The sequence below is a fragment of the Molothrus aeneus genome, chromosome 8 (genome assembly GCF_037042795.1).
Source record: "Molothrus aeneus isolate 106 chromosome 8, BPBGC_Maene_1.0, whole genome shotgun sequence".
NCBI lineage: Eukaryota > Metazoa > Chordata > Aves > Passeriformes > Icteridae > Molothrus > Molothrus aeneus.
Genome location: NC_089653.1, coordinates 13,855,131 through 13,873,238, shown reverse-complemented (window position 1 = coordinate 13,873,238; position 18,108 = coordinate 13,855,131). Strand labels below are relative to the sequence as shown.

The 18,108-nt window shown below is 46.2% G+C and overlaps 2 protein-coding genes across 7 annotated transcripts in view; both read right to left on the bottom strand.

Annotated features, from left to right (window-relative positions):
• The window catches only part of TSPAN14 (tetraspanin 14), a 33,518-nt gene extending 32,034 nt beyond the window's left edge, over positions 1 to 1,484 (bottom strand). Inside the window, exon 1 of the mRNA XM_066554645.1 lies at positions 1,323 to 1,484. The gene's annotated coding sequence lies outside the window, so the exon portion shown is untranslated. The remainder of the gene's footprint in view (positions 1 to 1,322) is intronic.
• Positions 1,485 to 6,830: 5,346 nt separating this feature from the next.
• Positions 6,831 to 17,500, bottom strand: PRXL2A (peroxiredoxin like 2A). Of its 6 annotated transcripts, none has more exons than XM_066554712.1 (6): positions 17,389 to 17,500; positions 10,806 to 10,985; positions 10,367 to 10,458; positions 8,367 to 8,507; positions 7,443 to 7,607; positions 6,831 to 7,310 (listed from the first exon to the last, which is right to left on the bottom strand). In XM_066554712.1, exons 2-6 carry the CDS (start codon positions 10,981 to 10,983, stop codon positions 7,212 to 7,214), a joined length of 675 nt encoding a protein of 224 aa, XP_066410809.1. In that variant the 5' UTR covers positions 10,984 to 10,985; positions 17,389 to 17,500; the 3' UTR covers positions 6,831 to 7,211. The 6 variants fall into 6 exon arrangements, with proteins under 6 accessions (XP_066410809.1, XP_066410811.1, XP_066410812.1 ...); XM_066554714.1 differs by lacking the exon at positions 17,389 to 17,500 and adding an exon at positions 17,319 to 17,335; XM_066554715.1 differs by lacking the exon at positions 17,389 to 17,500 and adding an exon at positions 17,038 to 17,056.
• Between the last annotated feature and the right edge of the window lie 608 nt (positions 17,501 to 18,108).

Genomic DNA, 18,108 nt, shown 5'->3' with positions numbered 1-18,108 from the left:
AAGTGCTTTCTTCCAGTGTCATCAACCAAAGGATAAAGAACACCATTCTACAAACACAAGTGTCCCGAATTCTTCTAAAAAACCCAAACACACAATCTAAATCAAAAGTTGCAAAGCAGTTTCCACCACAGCTCGTTCCCACTTCACACCAGTGACCAGACGTCAATTCCCACCTGATCCCTTCTCTCTGCACACAGTTCTTCAGTCAAGCAGATACTGCTAGCACCTCAACCTTCCACACCAAAAGCTTCACATATTTATTGTGAGTATAAAGGACTGATGCCTTACTCCCTGCTGGAGACAGCCAGAAGAGAGATGGATCATCTCACCAGAAAGCACTTAGGAACAAGACACACCCTGTGCTTTCATTCTCTAGGAACTGCTCTCCTTCCATTTCATGCAGAGTTCTAGGTCACAAGGCTTATGTCACTGTAACAAACAAACAAAAACCCAACCAAACTAAAAAGTAGTGCTGGAAGAATTTTGTTCTGCCAGTTATTTTAAAATATCATTCACACCTCCACCACCACCTCCCTGGAAGATCCGCTAAAGAAAGGAAAAACCACCCAAACAGGTAGCTCCTTTTACAGCATGGGATAGGTTTCTTTGTGAGGGTTTGTTTTTGGTTTTTTTTTTTTAATTCAAAATGTCTCAAAACGCTAAATCTACATAGAGCACGGAACATAAAGCAAGAGCCAAAACGGATCTGACCACGGAGCATCACCTCTGGTACCCCGCGCTCCACGGCTGGGCCTGTTACGACAGAAAGCTGAAAGGGGGGGCAGAGAAGTCGATCGCTACCACAGCCGACAGCCAAATTAAGTTAAAAGATTTTAAAAATTAAGTTACGGGCCTCAGTCCTTAGGCCCACTGGGCCATGTCTCCCTCCAAACACCGGGGGCTTTAGGGCAGGGGTCGGCAGCCGCCGAGGCGACGGCAGAGAAGGGAGTAGGCGAACTCTGGCTGCAGCACTCCGAAAGGCCTTTTTCTGTTATTTTAATTTTTGTTATTATTACTATTTTTCTCCCTCGTGGCACCTCAGCGAGACATGCTAGCGCGAACTCCCAGAGGAAGCCTCACCCGGCCTCTCGGGCTTCCTTTAATGGGAAGGACAATGGCAGGGGCTCGCCACAGCCCCGCACCGCCAGGAGGCTCCGGCAGCAGGCAGGGGCTGCTCCCGCCCGGCCCGCCGGCCCCGGGGATGCTGCAGGGCGCGCACTGCTCCGGGGAGAGGGGGCACAAACGCCGGCGTTCCAAGACGGGGAGAGCAAGGGGCACTCCGGACGGCGCGACCCCCGAGGCAGAGGGCGGGCGGCACTCACCGGGGCAGGCGCCTGCTCGCTAAGTTTCGCCGAGCTGGGCGGAGGGCGAGGCGGCGGTCGGCGTAGGTCCCTCGGCTGCCTCGGCTAGTCCATGGACACGGCAGCGCTGCCGGAGCCTCCCCGCCGCGTCAGCTCGGCCGGAGCGCCAGGCGTGCCCGCCGGGCGTGCCCTTGTGCCGAGCCGCCCAGCCGCTCTCCCGCCGGGCCCGGCCGCGCGGAAATGAACGGCCCGGCCCCGCCCGCTCCGCGCTCCACACAAAGGGGGCGTGCAGGAAGCCCGGCTCTGCCTCTGGGCCCCGCGGCTCCCGCCGGGACCGCCCGGCAGGCGCCCCTCCAAGCACCTCCGGGGCCGGGCGGAGGCTGAGGGCGGCCCTGGCAGTCCCTCCCCCGCAGCCCTGCGAGCGCGGCCCCTCGGTGGGGCCCGCGGCTTTGTTGTCTCGGGCTCGTTCGTGGCCGGGTGCCTGTGGCCCCCGCCCCGGCCCTGCGTGCGGGGCTCGGCCCAGCCCAGCCCGCCCCGGCCGCGCCTCAGCCCGCAGGGCTCCGGAGCGTGAGCCAGAGTAGCAGAGACAGCACATGCCGAGCGATACTGCAGGCACGGCCGAGCCTACCTGGAGAGCCGGAAGGCGAAAGAAACGCACATGAAATAAAATGATCCTGAAGAGTATTTTGAGTCTTCGGGCGTCCCAGGGCTTCTATGCCTCCCGAGAGAGACGCTGAGAAGAGAGGAGGAAGGGGAAGGTAGGGCTGAGCTGTTTAAAGCCGTGCAGTTAGCGGGTGATAGCTCCCACCTGAGGCAGGGGGAAAATGCTCCCCTGCCGTCTCGCTTGGCTCCCGACCTCCACGCTCCCCTTCTGTTCCCTTTCCACACCTTGTGATCTCCCTTGACACTGGTAAACATTTCTGTCACCTTCATACCCATCCTCATACATAAAGCAAAACTCATGTCTTCAGTGCTTCGCTATGAAAATACATTTGTGGCAGGAAGGCAAGGCCAAGGGAGGTCGTGCAGCACCACTGTGTTCTTACCGGCTGTCTCATATTATCTACGCTTTCTTCACCTGCTCCAGCCCTTGGACTTGGAGGAATGCCTTATTTCCCGAGTCAGGAACAAGCCTGCTCACAAAGACAGCAGCAATCGCACTGAAGCGAAAGGAACTGTTGCGCAAATGATGTGAGCTTAGCACTTCTCTAGTGTGCTAATTCTCCACTCATCAGAGCTGACAACCAAAAGCGTGCTAGAATTAATAGCAAGTGCACGTTTCTCCTCATCCGACCCCTTCTGATGTCTGACAAAGGAGATAGACACCCGTGTGTCACCCACTCGCCACTCACATGATCAAGATTCCTTCTCATTTCCCACATGCAGTTGTTTAAATAAATGGGGGGTTGGTTTGGTTTGGGTTTTTGTTTGGTTTTGGGTTCTTTTAAAGGGGGGGGAGAGTATTTACCAGCCTCCCCTAAGCTTGCTTAAGCCTTCTTAGAAACCAAAGCAAAATTGAACTGAGTGTTAAAGCTGGCAGAAGATGCTGGAAGAACTACCTGAATTTTGAGCAGAATCTAAGAGGGGAAGGGGAGCTCGGAGAAGTCACTGGATTATCAGATGGTAAGAAGAACTAAAAGAGATCCTTTCTCCATCTCAGAAGTACTGAAGTAATCTCACAGAGCACTGAGTCACATCACCAGAAAGTCCAGAACCAAGGCAGAAAGCTCTAACATGCTGATTCTGTAAGAGATAGGAAGATGGCGCAATAGTAACTTCTAAGATTCAGTGGGGAAAATGGGAAATTTCAGGGAAATGCAACAGCTTTAGGATGTGAGGACTGTGGAATTAGGAAGGGCATTTGTCGATAAAATAAGGTTCTCTTGCAATTTACTATTTGTAAGATCGTTAGTGTTAGCAGTTCACAGCATATTTGAATTGACTGTGCTCACTGTTAACATGGAGTTGGTTCCAACAGCCTCTCTGTGTCCCATTTATTTGCCTTTGACATTATCTCTGCACAGTGCTTCACTGTGTTGCCAGAAAAATTGGAGTAAAAATCTCATCCATCACAGAAACCATTAACTAAGTGCTAGGGCAAATTGGAACACTTTTAAAAGACAGTCACTTCAGCAGTAAGAGGTGTAATAATCCCGCAGGAATAAAAATAGGAAATTTGATTTTTTTTTAAGTGAATATGTGCAGGCCGATGTTCATGTGTGGTTTGTTAATCTTGTTTCCCTCTGACTACTACAAAACGTGTTCTAAAATAAATGAAATCTTCATGAGGAGTAGCTGGTGGAAAATGGCCTCTGATCAGAGCTGTTCACCACTGTGTATGTTCAAAAATATCACCAAATAGCATTTTTCAGTGTAAAAACAGTCTATTTATGGAGGGAGGCATCCAGAAATCAGAGTTAGAGTTGGAATTGTCATGTGGTTTTGATAATTATGAGCTTAAGAGAGAGGGGTGTGCAAGGAAACAAAGCCCACAGAAGCTACTGAGAGACCTTAAGCAACTTCAAATACAAAGAAATCAGTCGCTGGATCTAAAAGAGAAAGCAGAAACATTGTAGGGAAAGCCTTAGTAACACGTTCGAGATCGATTAGAAGACTAATAAATTAGCATGGAACTGGCCAGACACCCAGTGAAATTCGAGGGGATCCGGCTGAATCAGTGATTTGAGTTTGTCCTCATTCCCAGAGCGTTTCCCCACCTCCCGCTGCTGTTAGCGGCGGCTGCCGCAGCTCTCTGCTCCGGTCCCCCCGAGCGGCCCCGGACAGTCCCTGCGACAAAGGCAGCCACGGCAGGAGCGGAAATTAGTACCACAAAACCGCAATGGGTTAAATGTTGTAAGTATCGTCGTGAGTCTGCTAATAATTTATTCCCTCCACTTAGAAATATCCAAATACCATAGACTCTGTCCGTCAATACAGTATATCCTTCCTCCAAGTTTCTTAAAAGGAAAACGTCCACACAAGTGAAAAGATGGCAGGAATAGATGTCTGTTCCCACAGCTTCCTTCCAGCTGAACCCGACCCTACGTCGGTCTGCTCCTGGAACCTGTTCAGCAAATCTTCCACTGCAGAAACCCTTCGGGTTCACCGCTCCCCTGCATTTCGGCTGGGTAGCAGTGACATCCAGCGGTGCGGAGAGAAACAGAAACTTTTTTTTTTTTTCCTACCACAGTGCATCACAGGAAACGCATCAGAAAATGGCAGGGATCCCTTGGCATTCCCGTCTGGTTGTGGATATTCGCGGATGGCACCAAGGACAGGCAGTTTGACAGCGCGGGACAGATAACGCGCACGGGGAAACAAAGATGCGGAGCCAAAAGCATCCTCTGGGGCAGACAATCTTTCTAATGGCCCTAAAAGGACACTGCAAATAGGAAATGCAATTGGGGATCCCTAAAGTTCAAATAAAAAGCACTTTCTTATATTACACCTACATAAATTCATAGCATTTTCATTCATGAAATACTTACAGTAAACCCAGCTATGTGCTGAAGAAAAGATAGATGAAATGACAAACAAGGAAAAGTTGATTGAAAAAAAATTCCTACAGCAGAGTTGTGTTTCTCAAGCCCTACCCTTGCACCTTGTGCACTTTCCTACTCACCTGATCCATCTTCAACCTTAAAGATGAAAATAAACAGAATATCATTCTGCACGAGTGCAAAATGCACATCTCAGAATAAGAAACAAACTTTTAATTATTAGTTTCCAGTAACTAGCTGTGTGTTAAAGTATGATGTGATATTTGATGTGCTGAGAAGTGGTTTAGATTTTGGGTACATGCCATGTTAAAAGAAAAGAAATAACATTAAATGCATACAAGGAACTGGGCCAGCAGAGGTAGCTCTTAGCACAACAAAATTAACAACTGTAATATTTTTTTTTTCCAGTGGACATTCTAAATTCAGTCTGAAGTACTGGAAGTTCACTTAGATGTAATTTGTTCCTCCTTTACTATTTTGCTCTAATTTTACTTGATTTTTGAAAGACAGGGTTAGAAAACTTTAAAATGCACGTAAGCTTCTCTAACTTTCAAATCAAGAAGTGCACTAACTGTTTATGGGAAATAATACTGTTTAGAGCAGGACAATACCTCAGAGTCTGATGTGGTTTCTGTATATAGCCCTCTGGGGAATGTGCCAAAGCAGAGAACTTTCAGTTTCCATGAGTACTTTAACAAACTAAAAAGACTTCATGGCTCTTTCTAAAACTGTTTTTACATCATAGGAACACTTGAGCATGTTGTAGCATTAGTGATTTATACGTTTGACAGCCATTAAACTTCAAATTCTGGACAGCATAGCTCCCTGCTTCTGTTGCCACTCCCTTTGGGTAGGTTGGGAGCAGGGCTGCAGCCCCATGGCGTCCTTGTCACCATCTAAGGCTCCCTGCAGGCCCAGCTCTGACAGAGTGGGTGGAATTCAGTTGCCTGTACACAAAATTGTAAGGAGATGCTTTCCAGATTCAGCAGGTTCTACAGGCACTTCACTTTATCTTCAATTTCTAGGAATTTATCTGTCTTCCATCCCATTCTCCAAGGACTGTTTATGCCTTTCACATTTCATGTTTAGGCGAAATGCACAAACAGCCCTTGGGACAAGGCCTGAAATGCAGGTCTAAGATCAGTACCTCCTTTGCTGGTCTTTGTGCAAGACCAATTCTCTGCAAATGGCAAAGCTTTCTATTTCCCATGAGAAAGAAAACGCAGAACTCTAGAGAAGCCACCATCCAGAACACTCCTGCTAAAGGATCTTTGTTATTCATAGCCCCTTGCACACCCATTGCTTTTAGCATCTCTTGTGCTCCCTACCCCTTGCACTCCCAAGTATCCATTTGCTGACTGCAGACAAGTGGACACTTACACAATGCTTTGAACTTTTCAGGGCTTGTGTCAGCACACCATACCAGTACTGCCTTGCAGCAGTAAAACCCAGGAAAAGAATCCCTCAGGCACAATTCTTTATTTCATGGTTCTCTTCAACTGTCCATGGCTCCAAGGAGAGCCTTTGTAGAGGAAGTCCATATCACAGAGTCAATTTGCTGCTGTACTTTTCAAATCCTGTTCCTTCCTTCATCCCCAAGTTTCAGCTGATAGTAGCATACATGAGTCCAATTTCTATTTTGTTTCTAAATGAAATATATGAATCACTCAAAATTTTCACTGCTAGTGCTGTTTCTGGGAACTGTGAAGAACAAACTCTGAAGAGCATATAAATATTTTTTGCTAAAATCAGTTTTACCTGGACAAAAATACTAAGGAAAAAAGTCAGAATTTCATCCATAACTATCTTAAATACAGAAAGGAACCTGCCTTCAAGCCACTATTATCTTCCTTTCAGGGAATCACATGGACTAGAAGATCTAGAACCAGTAGTGAACTAACAAGAAATTCACTGTGCAGACATAGTGGCATGTCTTGAATGCAAAATCTCAGAGTTAGACTGACAGGGTGTAGTCTTCTAGAAACACAGATGTATTTACATGTTAATGAAAAAGCAAAAACCAAAGACATTTTATTTATGTAAAGTTTTATTATATTTTCCCCTCAGCTGGTACTCCATTACTACAGCCTTAGAAGAGTTTTGTTTCCCTAGGTAGACAGGTTTTCAACCGACTGTCTCTGACTGGAAACATCTAGGCTAGGTCAGATTTTAGACTCAGCCTTTCATTAATACAGCCAGATACAAAGGACCAGTCGAAATCCTGGCCACCTGGAAGGCTGCAAGGGAACCAAACACAACAAGAGGATTTTCATCATTTTCTATGGTTGAATAGAGAATCTTTCCTGTGCTTTGATCACTAAATAGTTAAGCAATTGCACCACACATTCAAGACATGGATACATTCTACATTTCAAGCTCTAATCAGAAACATGTGCAACTGTTTTTCCACTTATGAAGCTTGTGGTTTTATCTTCTCAGCAGCTTCAAGGACAGATGGAAGGCTGACTTTGTCTCCAAATTCTTTCTCACGATGCTCCAGTAAAACACCCTAGTCAAAGACACAAGAGAGAAATTCAGACGTGTGTCCCTGCAAAAGATCCACTGCCCAACCGAACAATTCCAGGAAACAAACTTCTGATCTAATATGATAGAAAAAAGCCTCCTAGATGGCCAGCAGTACCTGTCTTCCTGCCCCAATCACATATACACCTCCCAGGGTGAATCCTTCTCCTTCCAGATTTCCACTATATCCGCTTCTCCAAGCACGGAAGAAATTTTGCCAAACTCCCAAGCGGAAGAAGCCTGACAACATCATTTTTCGTCGGCGTGGACCATAAAAGCCTTTCTGCAGGAGAACAGAAAATATGTCAGCAAACAAAGGGAAAAGGACTTGTCATTCATGTGGGTTTTAAGCTCATCCACAAGTATTTAAGCCCCATGTACACCTACATCCCTACTGCTGACAACAGCACTGCTTTGTGATAAATGTATTTTTTTGGTTGGTTGGTAGTTGGGGTTTTTTAAATTCAGTCTGATTCTTTCACACAGGCAGAGGGGAGAAAGAAAATAAAAGGATCCCCTAGTAGATTTTGAGTATTACATAGTCTTTTTTCTTCAGAACCCAAATGATTTTTAAATATGTCTCCTGATTTAGGGAGAAAGCAGGGCGGTGGCTCTGTAGGACATGAGATTGGCAATCCAGCACGTGCTGGTGTACTGGAACAAGCCATATCACTGCAATCTGGCCTGTATATCATGAATTAATTATATGTGTCACCTTCAAATCTTGATTCACACATCATAAACATCAGCAGGTCACACAGCCAGTGAAAGAAAGGAATAAATATTAACAGGCCATATTGTTTACCTGCTGAAGGGGAGGAATAATCCTGCCACAGCACCTTATCAGTGCATTGCTACACTGCAGTTTGTAAGCTCAGCAGGATATATAAATATAGAAAAACAAAGCCAATTAACTTCTTAAACTGCAGTGCTACAAAATCCTTTTTCAATCGGACTACATTCTACTTATTTATACAAGCTCCTCAAAGAGGGCATTCATAGATTTGTTTTTAAACAAAAGGAAACACCAACTTCACTATACCTTTTCATCCAGAAAGATTTCTCCTTTGAAGTAATGCTGAAAATCCTCCACTTCAGTCCCTATCTTCTCTTTCACAACAGCATAGAGAGGGACACCCAGCTTGGACAGCTGGGGTTTCAGAGAGGAGAGCTCAGAAGCCTCCTAAGCAAAGGAAAAGACCCCAGACATTTCAGTCAATAAATGGAGGCTGGAAAACTTCACCGTGAGTTTCAAGGCCATCAGAAACACACAACTTCTAGCCTGAGGCACAAGCCAGAAACAGACCTGTAACACTTAAACTAGTTGTACTCCTAGGCAGATCTTCATCAGATTTACTACAATTTTTCTTTGTTAAACGTGGAGGAAGCAGATTCTTCTGAGCATTCACTGGATAAAACATATTGTTAATTTAAAGCTGTAGAGATACTTTGCCTATAATAGGGCTTCAATTATCTTATGAAGTATTTGAGAATGGCAGAAATATAATGCCTGCACATCACTTAACTTTTTCAGAATTTTCAATCCTTTTTCCCAAGTTGACATCCATCATTATCAGTCCTTCTGCAAAGTATTTTGAGGGGTTCTGTGCAGAAGCAGGCTATACAAGTTTACAGTAAGTAATGAAGATACACTCTCCTTCCTAATTCCCCCAGTAAAAAAAAATCAGGCAGTTTCTTCATAGACTTTCAGTATCCCAGAAGCAAACCTGCTTTTTCTGGTGTGTAAGAGTGTGAGGTGTCAGCACTCATCTGCTGGGTTTTTTGTACACCTAAAGGAATCCCAATTCACACAGTTTATATAGAAATCCCTGAGATTTTGAACAGATCAGAGTGTGCACTGAAAATGTTTCCTATCTCTCATGGACAAAGGTAATTTTTACTGGACAGAATTCCCACATAAAAAAAAAAATCAACTCCACACTTTAGAAACATGGACACAGTTTACATGAACACTCTCAGTCACCTAACTGAAATACCTTAACTGAAAGGCTAATAGGACATCTAGAATTCACTGAGCACCAAGGAGCAAACGGATAGGGATTAACAGACAGGAAAATTTGAAACTTTCAGTAATACTACTACTGCTGATAATAAACAATCACTCTGGGATTCCTGACAGAGTGAGTTTCTGAAAGTTACAGAGTCAGGCACCTAAGTGCATTCTCCTCCTGCCTACACTACACCCGTTCAGAGAGCAGAGCACTTGAACCTTCCACAAATTCTACACGTATTTAAGCACTTACTACTGATGGGAGCAGATGCCCTAATGAAGAGGTTGCAATATTAATTACTCCACATTATAGAACAGTGAGTAACAACATAATAACTATTTTTCCCTATAGCTATGAGAAACATACTGTCCAAGGTGCAATGGCTGTTCCCAGGCACTCGGTACATTCAAACTGTGTTTTAGGTGTCTGCTTCCAAGGAGCTCCACCCAAGGAGCCTAATGTCAACTTAAGGATCAAAATTTGTTTTCCAACCCACCTTGTTATGGAACAGAAACTCCTTATCTTCAGAGTCTGTACCTTCCTGCCTCACATTTAGCACCCAGAACCAAGAAGTGCTTCCTCTATGCACACCTTTTTTTTTTTTGCAGATGAGCTTTATCTGATGGCTTCCTGCCAATCCAGTCTTGGGCTGTATTTGACCAGACACTACCTGGCTCACAGAGACTTATTTTGGACTATATATATAAAAATAGCTCATAAGACTCATTACCAACTGAATCTTGTGCAATCTCCCCTTCTAATTACCATGGGTTAGGTCCCTGGCAGATGTAAAAATCACATAACCATCACCTTCAGAAGGAAAAAGCTCAGGACCTGGACCATACAAACCAGCTGAAAAGGAAACTAAGCATGCTGGTAGCTGGTGACCAGTTTTAACCATGAAACAAAACCTTTCAGATACTTTAGATGTATTTGATGACTGTGCTATTCATCCCCTCCCTTTATTTACAGACTATCTATGCAAGCAGACCTCAACTCTTCTTAATTAATCCCCAAGCCCAGCAAGTACCTCTCTGCACAAAAATCATCCGGGTCTTCGTACAGCCATGATCACGGCACCATTCTCCTTCCATAGTTCACCTGCTTTGAATGTCCTTTGTTCTGTTTGTACAGGAGAAACAACACCACAAATAATATCAGTCAGTCTTGTTTATAACAATTAATACTTTATGGACTAACACTGCAGAGAATTCCACATTCAAATACAGTCCTAACAGAAAAAAAATCCATAAGAGGAGATTATTGATTTTTAGAAGTGTGTCTTGTTTCATCCAGAAATACCAGTTTTGGTTGGTTTTCCTTCACCACAAGTATTGAATATCAAGGACACTCGACCACATGTCACAACTAGGAAAGACTAAGAAAACTGCTTCCAACCCTGGCCTTAGAAAAGTTCTTATAAAAGTCCAATTCTTGAAGAATGGGGTCTGAAATAGCCAGAATCTTACCTGATCCCAGAGTCTTTAGCTCTATCTCCTCTAAAAACTCCAATGTAGCCTTTTCTGGCTTGGACAAAAATAAGTCAGTGTTAGCAAGGACGATCCCCGTGACAGCTGCACCAATGGCTCCCAGGCCAACAGACCACATGCCCATGGTGAAGGCCCCCAAGTCAGGCAGGAAGGACATTTCTGGAAAGAGAAAGAAAGAACAGCTCTGTAACTGAACATCAATGATGCTAGAGGATAAGGAATTGGATTAAAACAATTAAAAGCTCATGCAGGTATTTTTGGCTTAACGGAGATGATCTGTATATTTATTAATGTACTGAAAGGGGTTTTAAAAGATAAAGATTACATTCCAGTTCTGTGCCTGACCCACATCAAAACTAGATAATGACAAGATGTTCTTATCCTTCCCTGCCACCAGACAAAATCATCAAGTGCTCAGATGCAATGAGGAGAAAGATGATCAAAGTGTATCACATACATGTGTAATAAAGAGCTTCTAACAATATGACCTGTACATTAGCCAGTAAATTATTACAGTAAGACAGCAGTTTCTTTCAAAAAAAGGGAAGCCTTTGTAAATTAATTGTTTTAAACACACTAATCTATATTAAACAGTGAACTTTACAAATATACTATAGAAGACTTGGGAAAAAAAAATCTAAACCTGCTCTATCGGGTTCATCATAACTGGTAACCTTTCACATTCATTACAGTTTCCCACTGAGAACCAAAGCAGGCACAAAGCCAAACTTGGAGCTCATGCCTGCAGACAAAAAAATGTCGACTTGCAACCATTTTATTACCCAGTGATACTGCAAACATGCCTGGGAGAGCACCTTATTCCTCTGTGCTAACTCACTGCCACTCTTGCTAAAGCAGAAAGGACAGCAGGAGCAAAGAGCCTGCACTCACACACACCATGTGGAACCCACAGCATTGCAGGGGGAATATTCCAGTGTTAAAGTACAAATCCTGCTTGTGGTGGCTCAACTTGGAGGTAATTTTGTTTAACCACCATCCACAAGCCCCCACAGCCCAATGCTGACCCTTGCAAGTGTTTCACAAGCCTGGAAAGGGCTTCCAGTGAGGCAGTATCAGTTAATGAGGATGCTGGAAATCACAGCAGCCCAGCCTCACGGACAAAGTTCAAGATCCAGCTCCACAGTAACTGGTACAAGAGTCACTGGAGTTTGGCAGCACAAGAAGTCACTGTACACTTACATCTCAAGGGCTGTATATTTGCACTCACACAGCTGTAGCATTACACATTATGGAGAATCAATTTTTTTTCACAAAACCCCTATTTCCTGATAGAATATTTTGGTAAATACTGCTGTCTGTATATACTTTTGTATGGGTGAGGTTCCCACCTCAATAAATGTAAGAAAATATTACTCTTTTGAACTGTGACTGCTAATAAACCAGACATACACATCAGCTTTATCCCCATAGCATAGTTGCTAGAATTCAGAAACAGTTAGGAGTAGCTCCTCAATTTTGTGCCCAGAATTTTCTGTGAGAAAACCCCTTTCTATCCTTAAACCCAGCTACAGAATACTACTGACAAACAAATGCAACATTGGGAAACACAAAATGAAAAAAGAACACATTGTTCTTTTAACAGCATACTTGGTTTCAAGGGAGGCAGTATCATGGTATCTAAAAATGTAAGTAACCCATAATCCTGAGCAAGAAACAAGGCCAGTTTACACAAACATCATGCAGATAAGATCCCACCCTATTTCACCACTTATTCCTAACCAAGGCAAAACTTCCTTGACTGTATCTGCTTTCTTTACATACTTCTTTCAAACATGAAGTCATGTTGTAATGACTTTTTTTATATCTGCCTCTGACACCTATCAGAGACCATCCTGACCCCAGCCTTTGGAATGATGCAAATGTAACTCCAAATATATGTCATGGAGCAATATCCTTGTTTTAAGACTGAAAAATCTCTGTAGCATATGCAATTGGATAAAGCCCTGCTCCTTCCCAGAATTTGACTACCCAATTATTTGGATTTCAATCTCATCAGGTCAAGAAGTGTTTGGGTTTTTTTCCTAATTTATAGTTAGGAAAAAAAAAAAAAAAGTGGAGGGGGACCCAACTATTAAACCCTAGGGCACATCATTTGTGTACAAAAATGTTACAAAATTTCTGGCAAGTGATTAATGAGTAGTTCTCACATAGCTTCTCATTTTTATTAGGATAAAGAGCATCTCTAAAAGTCAGCTTCCAATCAGTAGTTATTGATCCAAGAGATCATTAAGTGTAGTTGGACTCTTTGTCACTCTCCACACAGTGACAAAAAACCCAACCTTATCTATATGGGAAATTTTTGCTATTTATATAAATAGGAAAAAGGAAAATGCAGCTCTACAGGATGACACCTAAATTTCTCCCCTGCTAAGCAAATACCATAATGAGCCACTTTGAAAAATATGCATGTGAAGCAGCAGGCAGGATTATTAAACCATTTGCTAACGAGACAGGCTGAGCCCTGACATATCATGTCATTGAACCCCAAGTGCCGAGACTGACTGGAAAACAGCTCAGCACTTGCAACTAGCAGCTCCATTTCTGGTAAGCTGCTGTTTATTAAGGACATCTGAAGTTCAAAAGGACTTAACAACCCTCCCCTCCCACACTAAAATACAAACAGATCAGGATTTTAAACAGCAAGCAGCAATAAGACGACACAAGAAAGCATCCCACAAGCCATAATCCACGAGAGGAGACAGGAGAGCATCCCGCAAGGCTGTGCAGCGGTGCAGCACTCACCAGAACCCATGCAGGCTGCTGAGCGCCCCGAAGGGAGCGGAGCCCCGAAGGGAGCGGAGCCCCGAAGGGAGCGGAGCCCCGAACGGAGCGGAGCCCCGAAGGGAGCGGAGCCCCGAACGGAGCGGAGCCCCGAAGGGAGCGGAGCCCCGAACGGAGCGGAGCCCCGAACGGAGCGGAGCCCCGAAGGGAGCGGAGCCCCGAAGGGAGCGGAGCCCCGAAGGGAGCGGAGCCCGGCTGCGCTGCAGGCGGCGGGGCAGGGCTGGGCTGGGCCGGGCTGGGAGGAGCCCGCAGCCTCCCCGGGCCCGGGCCGGTCACTCCCTGCCCGGTCAGTCCCTGCCCCAGCCACCGCAGTGACAGCAGCCAGCACGGCCGGCCGATCCAGGGCAAGGCTCAGTTAAAGGTATCCCAATCGTTCAGAATCCTGGTTTGCTTTTTAACTGAACACATGGTCAGCCTTCTTATGGGGCGGGTAGGTACGGGGAACAGGGATTACAGAAAGCCTTTCTGAAGCTGGGAACACAGCACAAAACTTTTAGATCTGCTAAGCCACACTCTTCTGTAGGACTGGGCATTTTCACAAGTAACATTCTCCCTGTGTTTCAGCCTATTCTACATCTAACCCTTTCAAAAATGCATGCAGTATGCCAAAACAATACAAACAACCCTGGAAAGAATTGAAAAGTCATCGGAATGCACAATATTAGGAAAAAAATTATCAGTATAGAGGCTGTACCTCTATAGAGAATTAACCCAGTGTTTCTATAGTCAGTTACCTGCTTTAGTGACAACAGCCCTTTGCTAAAATACATCATTTTCTCTGAGACTACCAGATCTTCAACTTATCAACTCTGTTAAAACTTCCAGAAAAAAATGAACACTCCTCTTTGAACAGTACAGGCCAAAGAAAAAAGGAAAAACATCTTTTTGTGTGTATGTTTTCGTGTTGACCACAAGAGATCCACAAAATAACAGTGAGTTATTTTATGGCCTGTCAGCTAACCAGAATTTCAACAAGCTTAACCTTATTAATCCTGTTTTAAGTGCTAGTGGATGGTCTTCACTTTTGTCAAGACCAGTTAAAACGTTGTTTTCTAGATGTCTCATTTCCCTACCACCCACAACCAAAGAAAAAATTGTCATTCAAAGGAAAGCTATCCTTAAACATTTATTTTAAGTGTAAACAGGACCCATTGCAGCTGTGTCCCTCTGTTTCAAGATGCCAGTAGGACTCAGAGTAGCAAACAGATTTCCTCACATACTTTTCCTAAAAAGAAAACTGTCTTGCAAGTAGGACTGCACTAGCAAATACTCGCTGGCCTAAAGTGGTTTTGACCATTGCATGTTCTTCCTTCCACCCCCACTCCAGCTTCCCAGAGACGTTCCATATCAAGCCCAAAAATGTTTCAAAGCTTTGTCAGAACTTGCGTATCCCAAACAAGTCGAGCTGATTTTTTTATGAGACATTTCCCACCTCCCCCCCCCAAAATGAGTCATGATTACAAATACCTTTGTAAGTAGAAAATTTACAATTCTCAATAACCTGGTAACATGCTAACATGCTCATCAAGATTTCAAGAGCATTTTAAATACCATTAGGGATTGCAAAATACAGCATCCTGACAGCCCTTCAGACTTAGCCCTGCTTGAAGCCGGGATCTGACTGGAGAAACCTAGGAGTACTCTTCCAACTTAAATTGGCTGTAAACACCAAAATCAATGCACAGAGAAGCCTCCTAGCATTTCTTGTGGCATAAATGTAATTTTCATAACACAAGGGATTGTTTTCCTTTCTTTTTAGCATTGTAAAGCCCTAACAAACTGCACATTGTGTCAAGAGTAACAATCATCTTTTTAGGTTTTTCCCAATTTGGGCATGGTTCACTACTGAATTCTGTGGCTGTAGCTGTAGAGAAAGTTGCTGTGTCAAGCAAACGAACCATACTCCTTCCTTTGAAAGGAAGTTAGTTGTTACCCCCATTCTTAGACTGTTTTAAAGAAACCCAACATCTCAACAAGCCTTTTCTTCAGAGCAAGGGAGAGCAAAGAGCTCTGGCACATGGCTCTGGAAATCTTCCAGCTCTCTTGTATTGAGAGGGAACAGGCAGCTAGGCACTGCATGGAAAAACTCGGATCTCTGAATGGATGCCAGGAGATGTGAGATATTTCAGGGAGCACGGAACTGCAAAAAAGTACCTGTCTGAAGATAATAGAATGATGATAATGAACTCACAGCTTGGTCTGCTGGTGATGCAGAGCAGGAAAGCTGCTGTGTCAGTCTGAAAAGGTAGTGGAGGAAAGAAAAAACCAACAGACCCACTAATAATACAAGTCAGCATTTACTGAAAGCACAGCAATTGATCCCTCCTGTTCCCACACAGCAGATCCAAGAATTCTAAGTCCTACAGATTTAAGCTTAAATAAAGATTTTCCTACCCTTTTGGGTTCTTAGGCCTTGCTTATATTTTCACTTTCTATATTTTAACTTCCACATTTCTCACACTATACAATTCTTAACAGCAAAATTGTTAATAAAAGCAAAGACACAAGAAAACGGACACATTTCAACTCCAGCCCAAAGGCAGAGGGGCTCTATGCAGGAAGGAGGCTGTAACACTATACCCACCCAGGGCAGAATAATTTCCACACAACCTTGTTTCCCCTTGTCTGCTATGAACCAGCTCTGATGGGAACAGTGCCCCTATGGTTATAAAAGAAAGGCTGAGAGCTGGTCAATCCAAGGTGGATTTCCTGAGCAGAGCGATTGCACTCAGGACCCAACCAGCGCATCACGAATGAAATGAAAAACGAAGCACGGAGTCTCTCTGTCCTTCACGGATCCTGCTGTGCCTACTCACACATGGGATAGGACTGCCTAGCAAGCAGGGATCTCTCAAAACGTCAAACCACGAGGGCAGAATTTCAAACCTCGGGATGGCGAGAGCCGCGGGGGTCCCCGGCCGCCCCTCGGTGCTCAGCGCTCGCCGCCGCTTCCCCCGGCCGGCGCGCTGCGGCCGCGACCCGGGGCCAGCGGGGAGGAGAGAGCACCCCCGTGGGGGACAGCCCAGGGGAGGGACAGCCCGGCCCCAACGCGGACCCGTGACCCTCCCACCCGCCGGACGCCCACTCTGCGGCCCCGCACTCACAGCGCCGCCGTCCCGCCCATCCCCGGCGCGCCGCACTCACACCGGTGCCCCGCACCGCGGCCCCTCGGCCCCGCACTCACAGCACCCCGCACCCGCACCGCGGCCCCGCACTCACACTCACCCCACACCCGCACTCGCACCGCGGCCCCTCACTCACACTCACCCCACACCCGCACCGCGGCCCCGCACTCACAGCACCCCGCACCCGCACCGCGGCCCCTCACTCACACTCACCCCACACCCGCACCGCGGCCCCGCACTCACAGCACCCCGCACCCGCACCGCGGCCCCGCACTCACACTCACCGCACACCCGCACCGCGGCCCCGCACTCACACTCACCCCGCACCCGCACCGCGGCCCCGCACTCACACTCACCGCACACCCGCACCGCGGCCCCGCACTCGCACTCACCCCGCACCCGCACCGCGGCCCCGCACTCACAGCACCCCGCACCCGCACCGCGGCCCCGCACTCACACTCACCCCGCACCCGCACCGCGGCTCCGCACTCACACTCACCGCACACCCGCACCGCGGCTCCGCACTCGCACTCACCCCGCACCCGCACCGCGGCCCCGCACTCACTCCGCCCCCCGCACCGCGGCCCCGCACTCACTCCGCCCCCCGCACCGCGGCCCCTCGGCCCCGCACTCACAGCGCCGGCGCTCCCGGCCCGCTGTGGCCGGCACCGCCCCCGGCGCCCTCCGCGCACGCCCCGCTGCCAGCCGCGCTCGGTGCCCTTCGGCCCGCGGCTCTGCGCCGGTGCGGCCAGCGGGATGAGCCCCGCCGTTAGCGGCTGGAACGGATGAAAGCCTTCCGCTCCCTCTCGGAACCCATCGTCCCCTCTCGTGGGCTACTGCAGCCTCTGGCTAAGGGAAGAAATGAAATACATTATGGGATACCGTGCTTAAATAGGCAGGGCAAAAAAAGCACCCAACCCACAACGACCTGAGTCCAAGAATGTAGTGAGCTTATCATTCAAGTAATCTGATTAATGGGGCACTTAGAATGTTTGCATATATATTGCATTCAAGAATATACTTGCTCAGATAAGCCAGCCAATAACATGTCACAACATCATTTAACAAACATGCTCTTCAGATGCTTGTGGTCATTGGGCACCACTCCAACTACAAACTCAGAGGACTTGTCTTCACTACATTGGGACTATTTCCTGAGATCTCCTGTTAACCCGGCAGCTAAAATCCCAAAAAACAACAACAAAAAAAAGGTAGTAGCAATGACAGAACAGTCTGGTCTGTCTGGTAACACAACAGTAGCTCAGGAGAATGAACATAACCCTTTTGATGGTACTGGCATGTCTACATTCCATCAACCACTGTTTCACTGTTTTTCACCAAGTTCCAAACTTAAC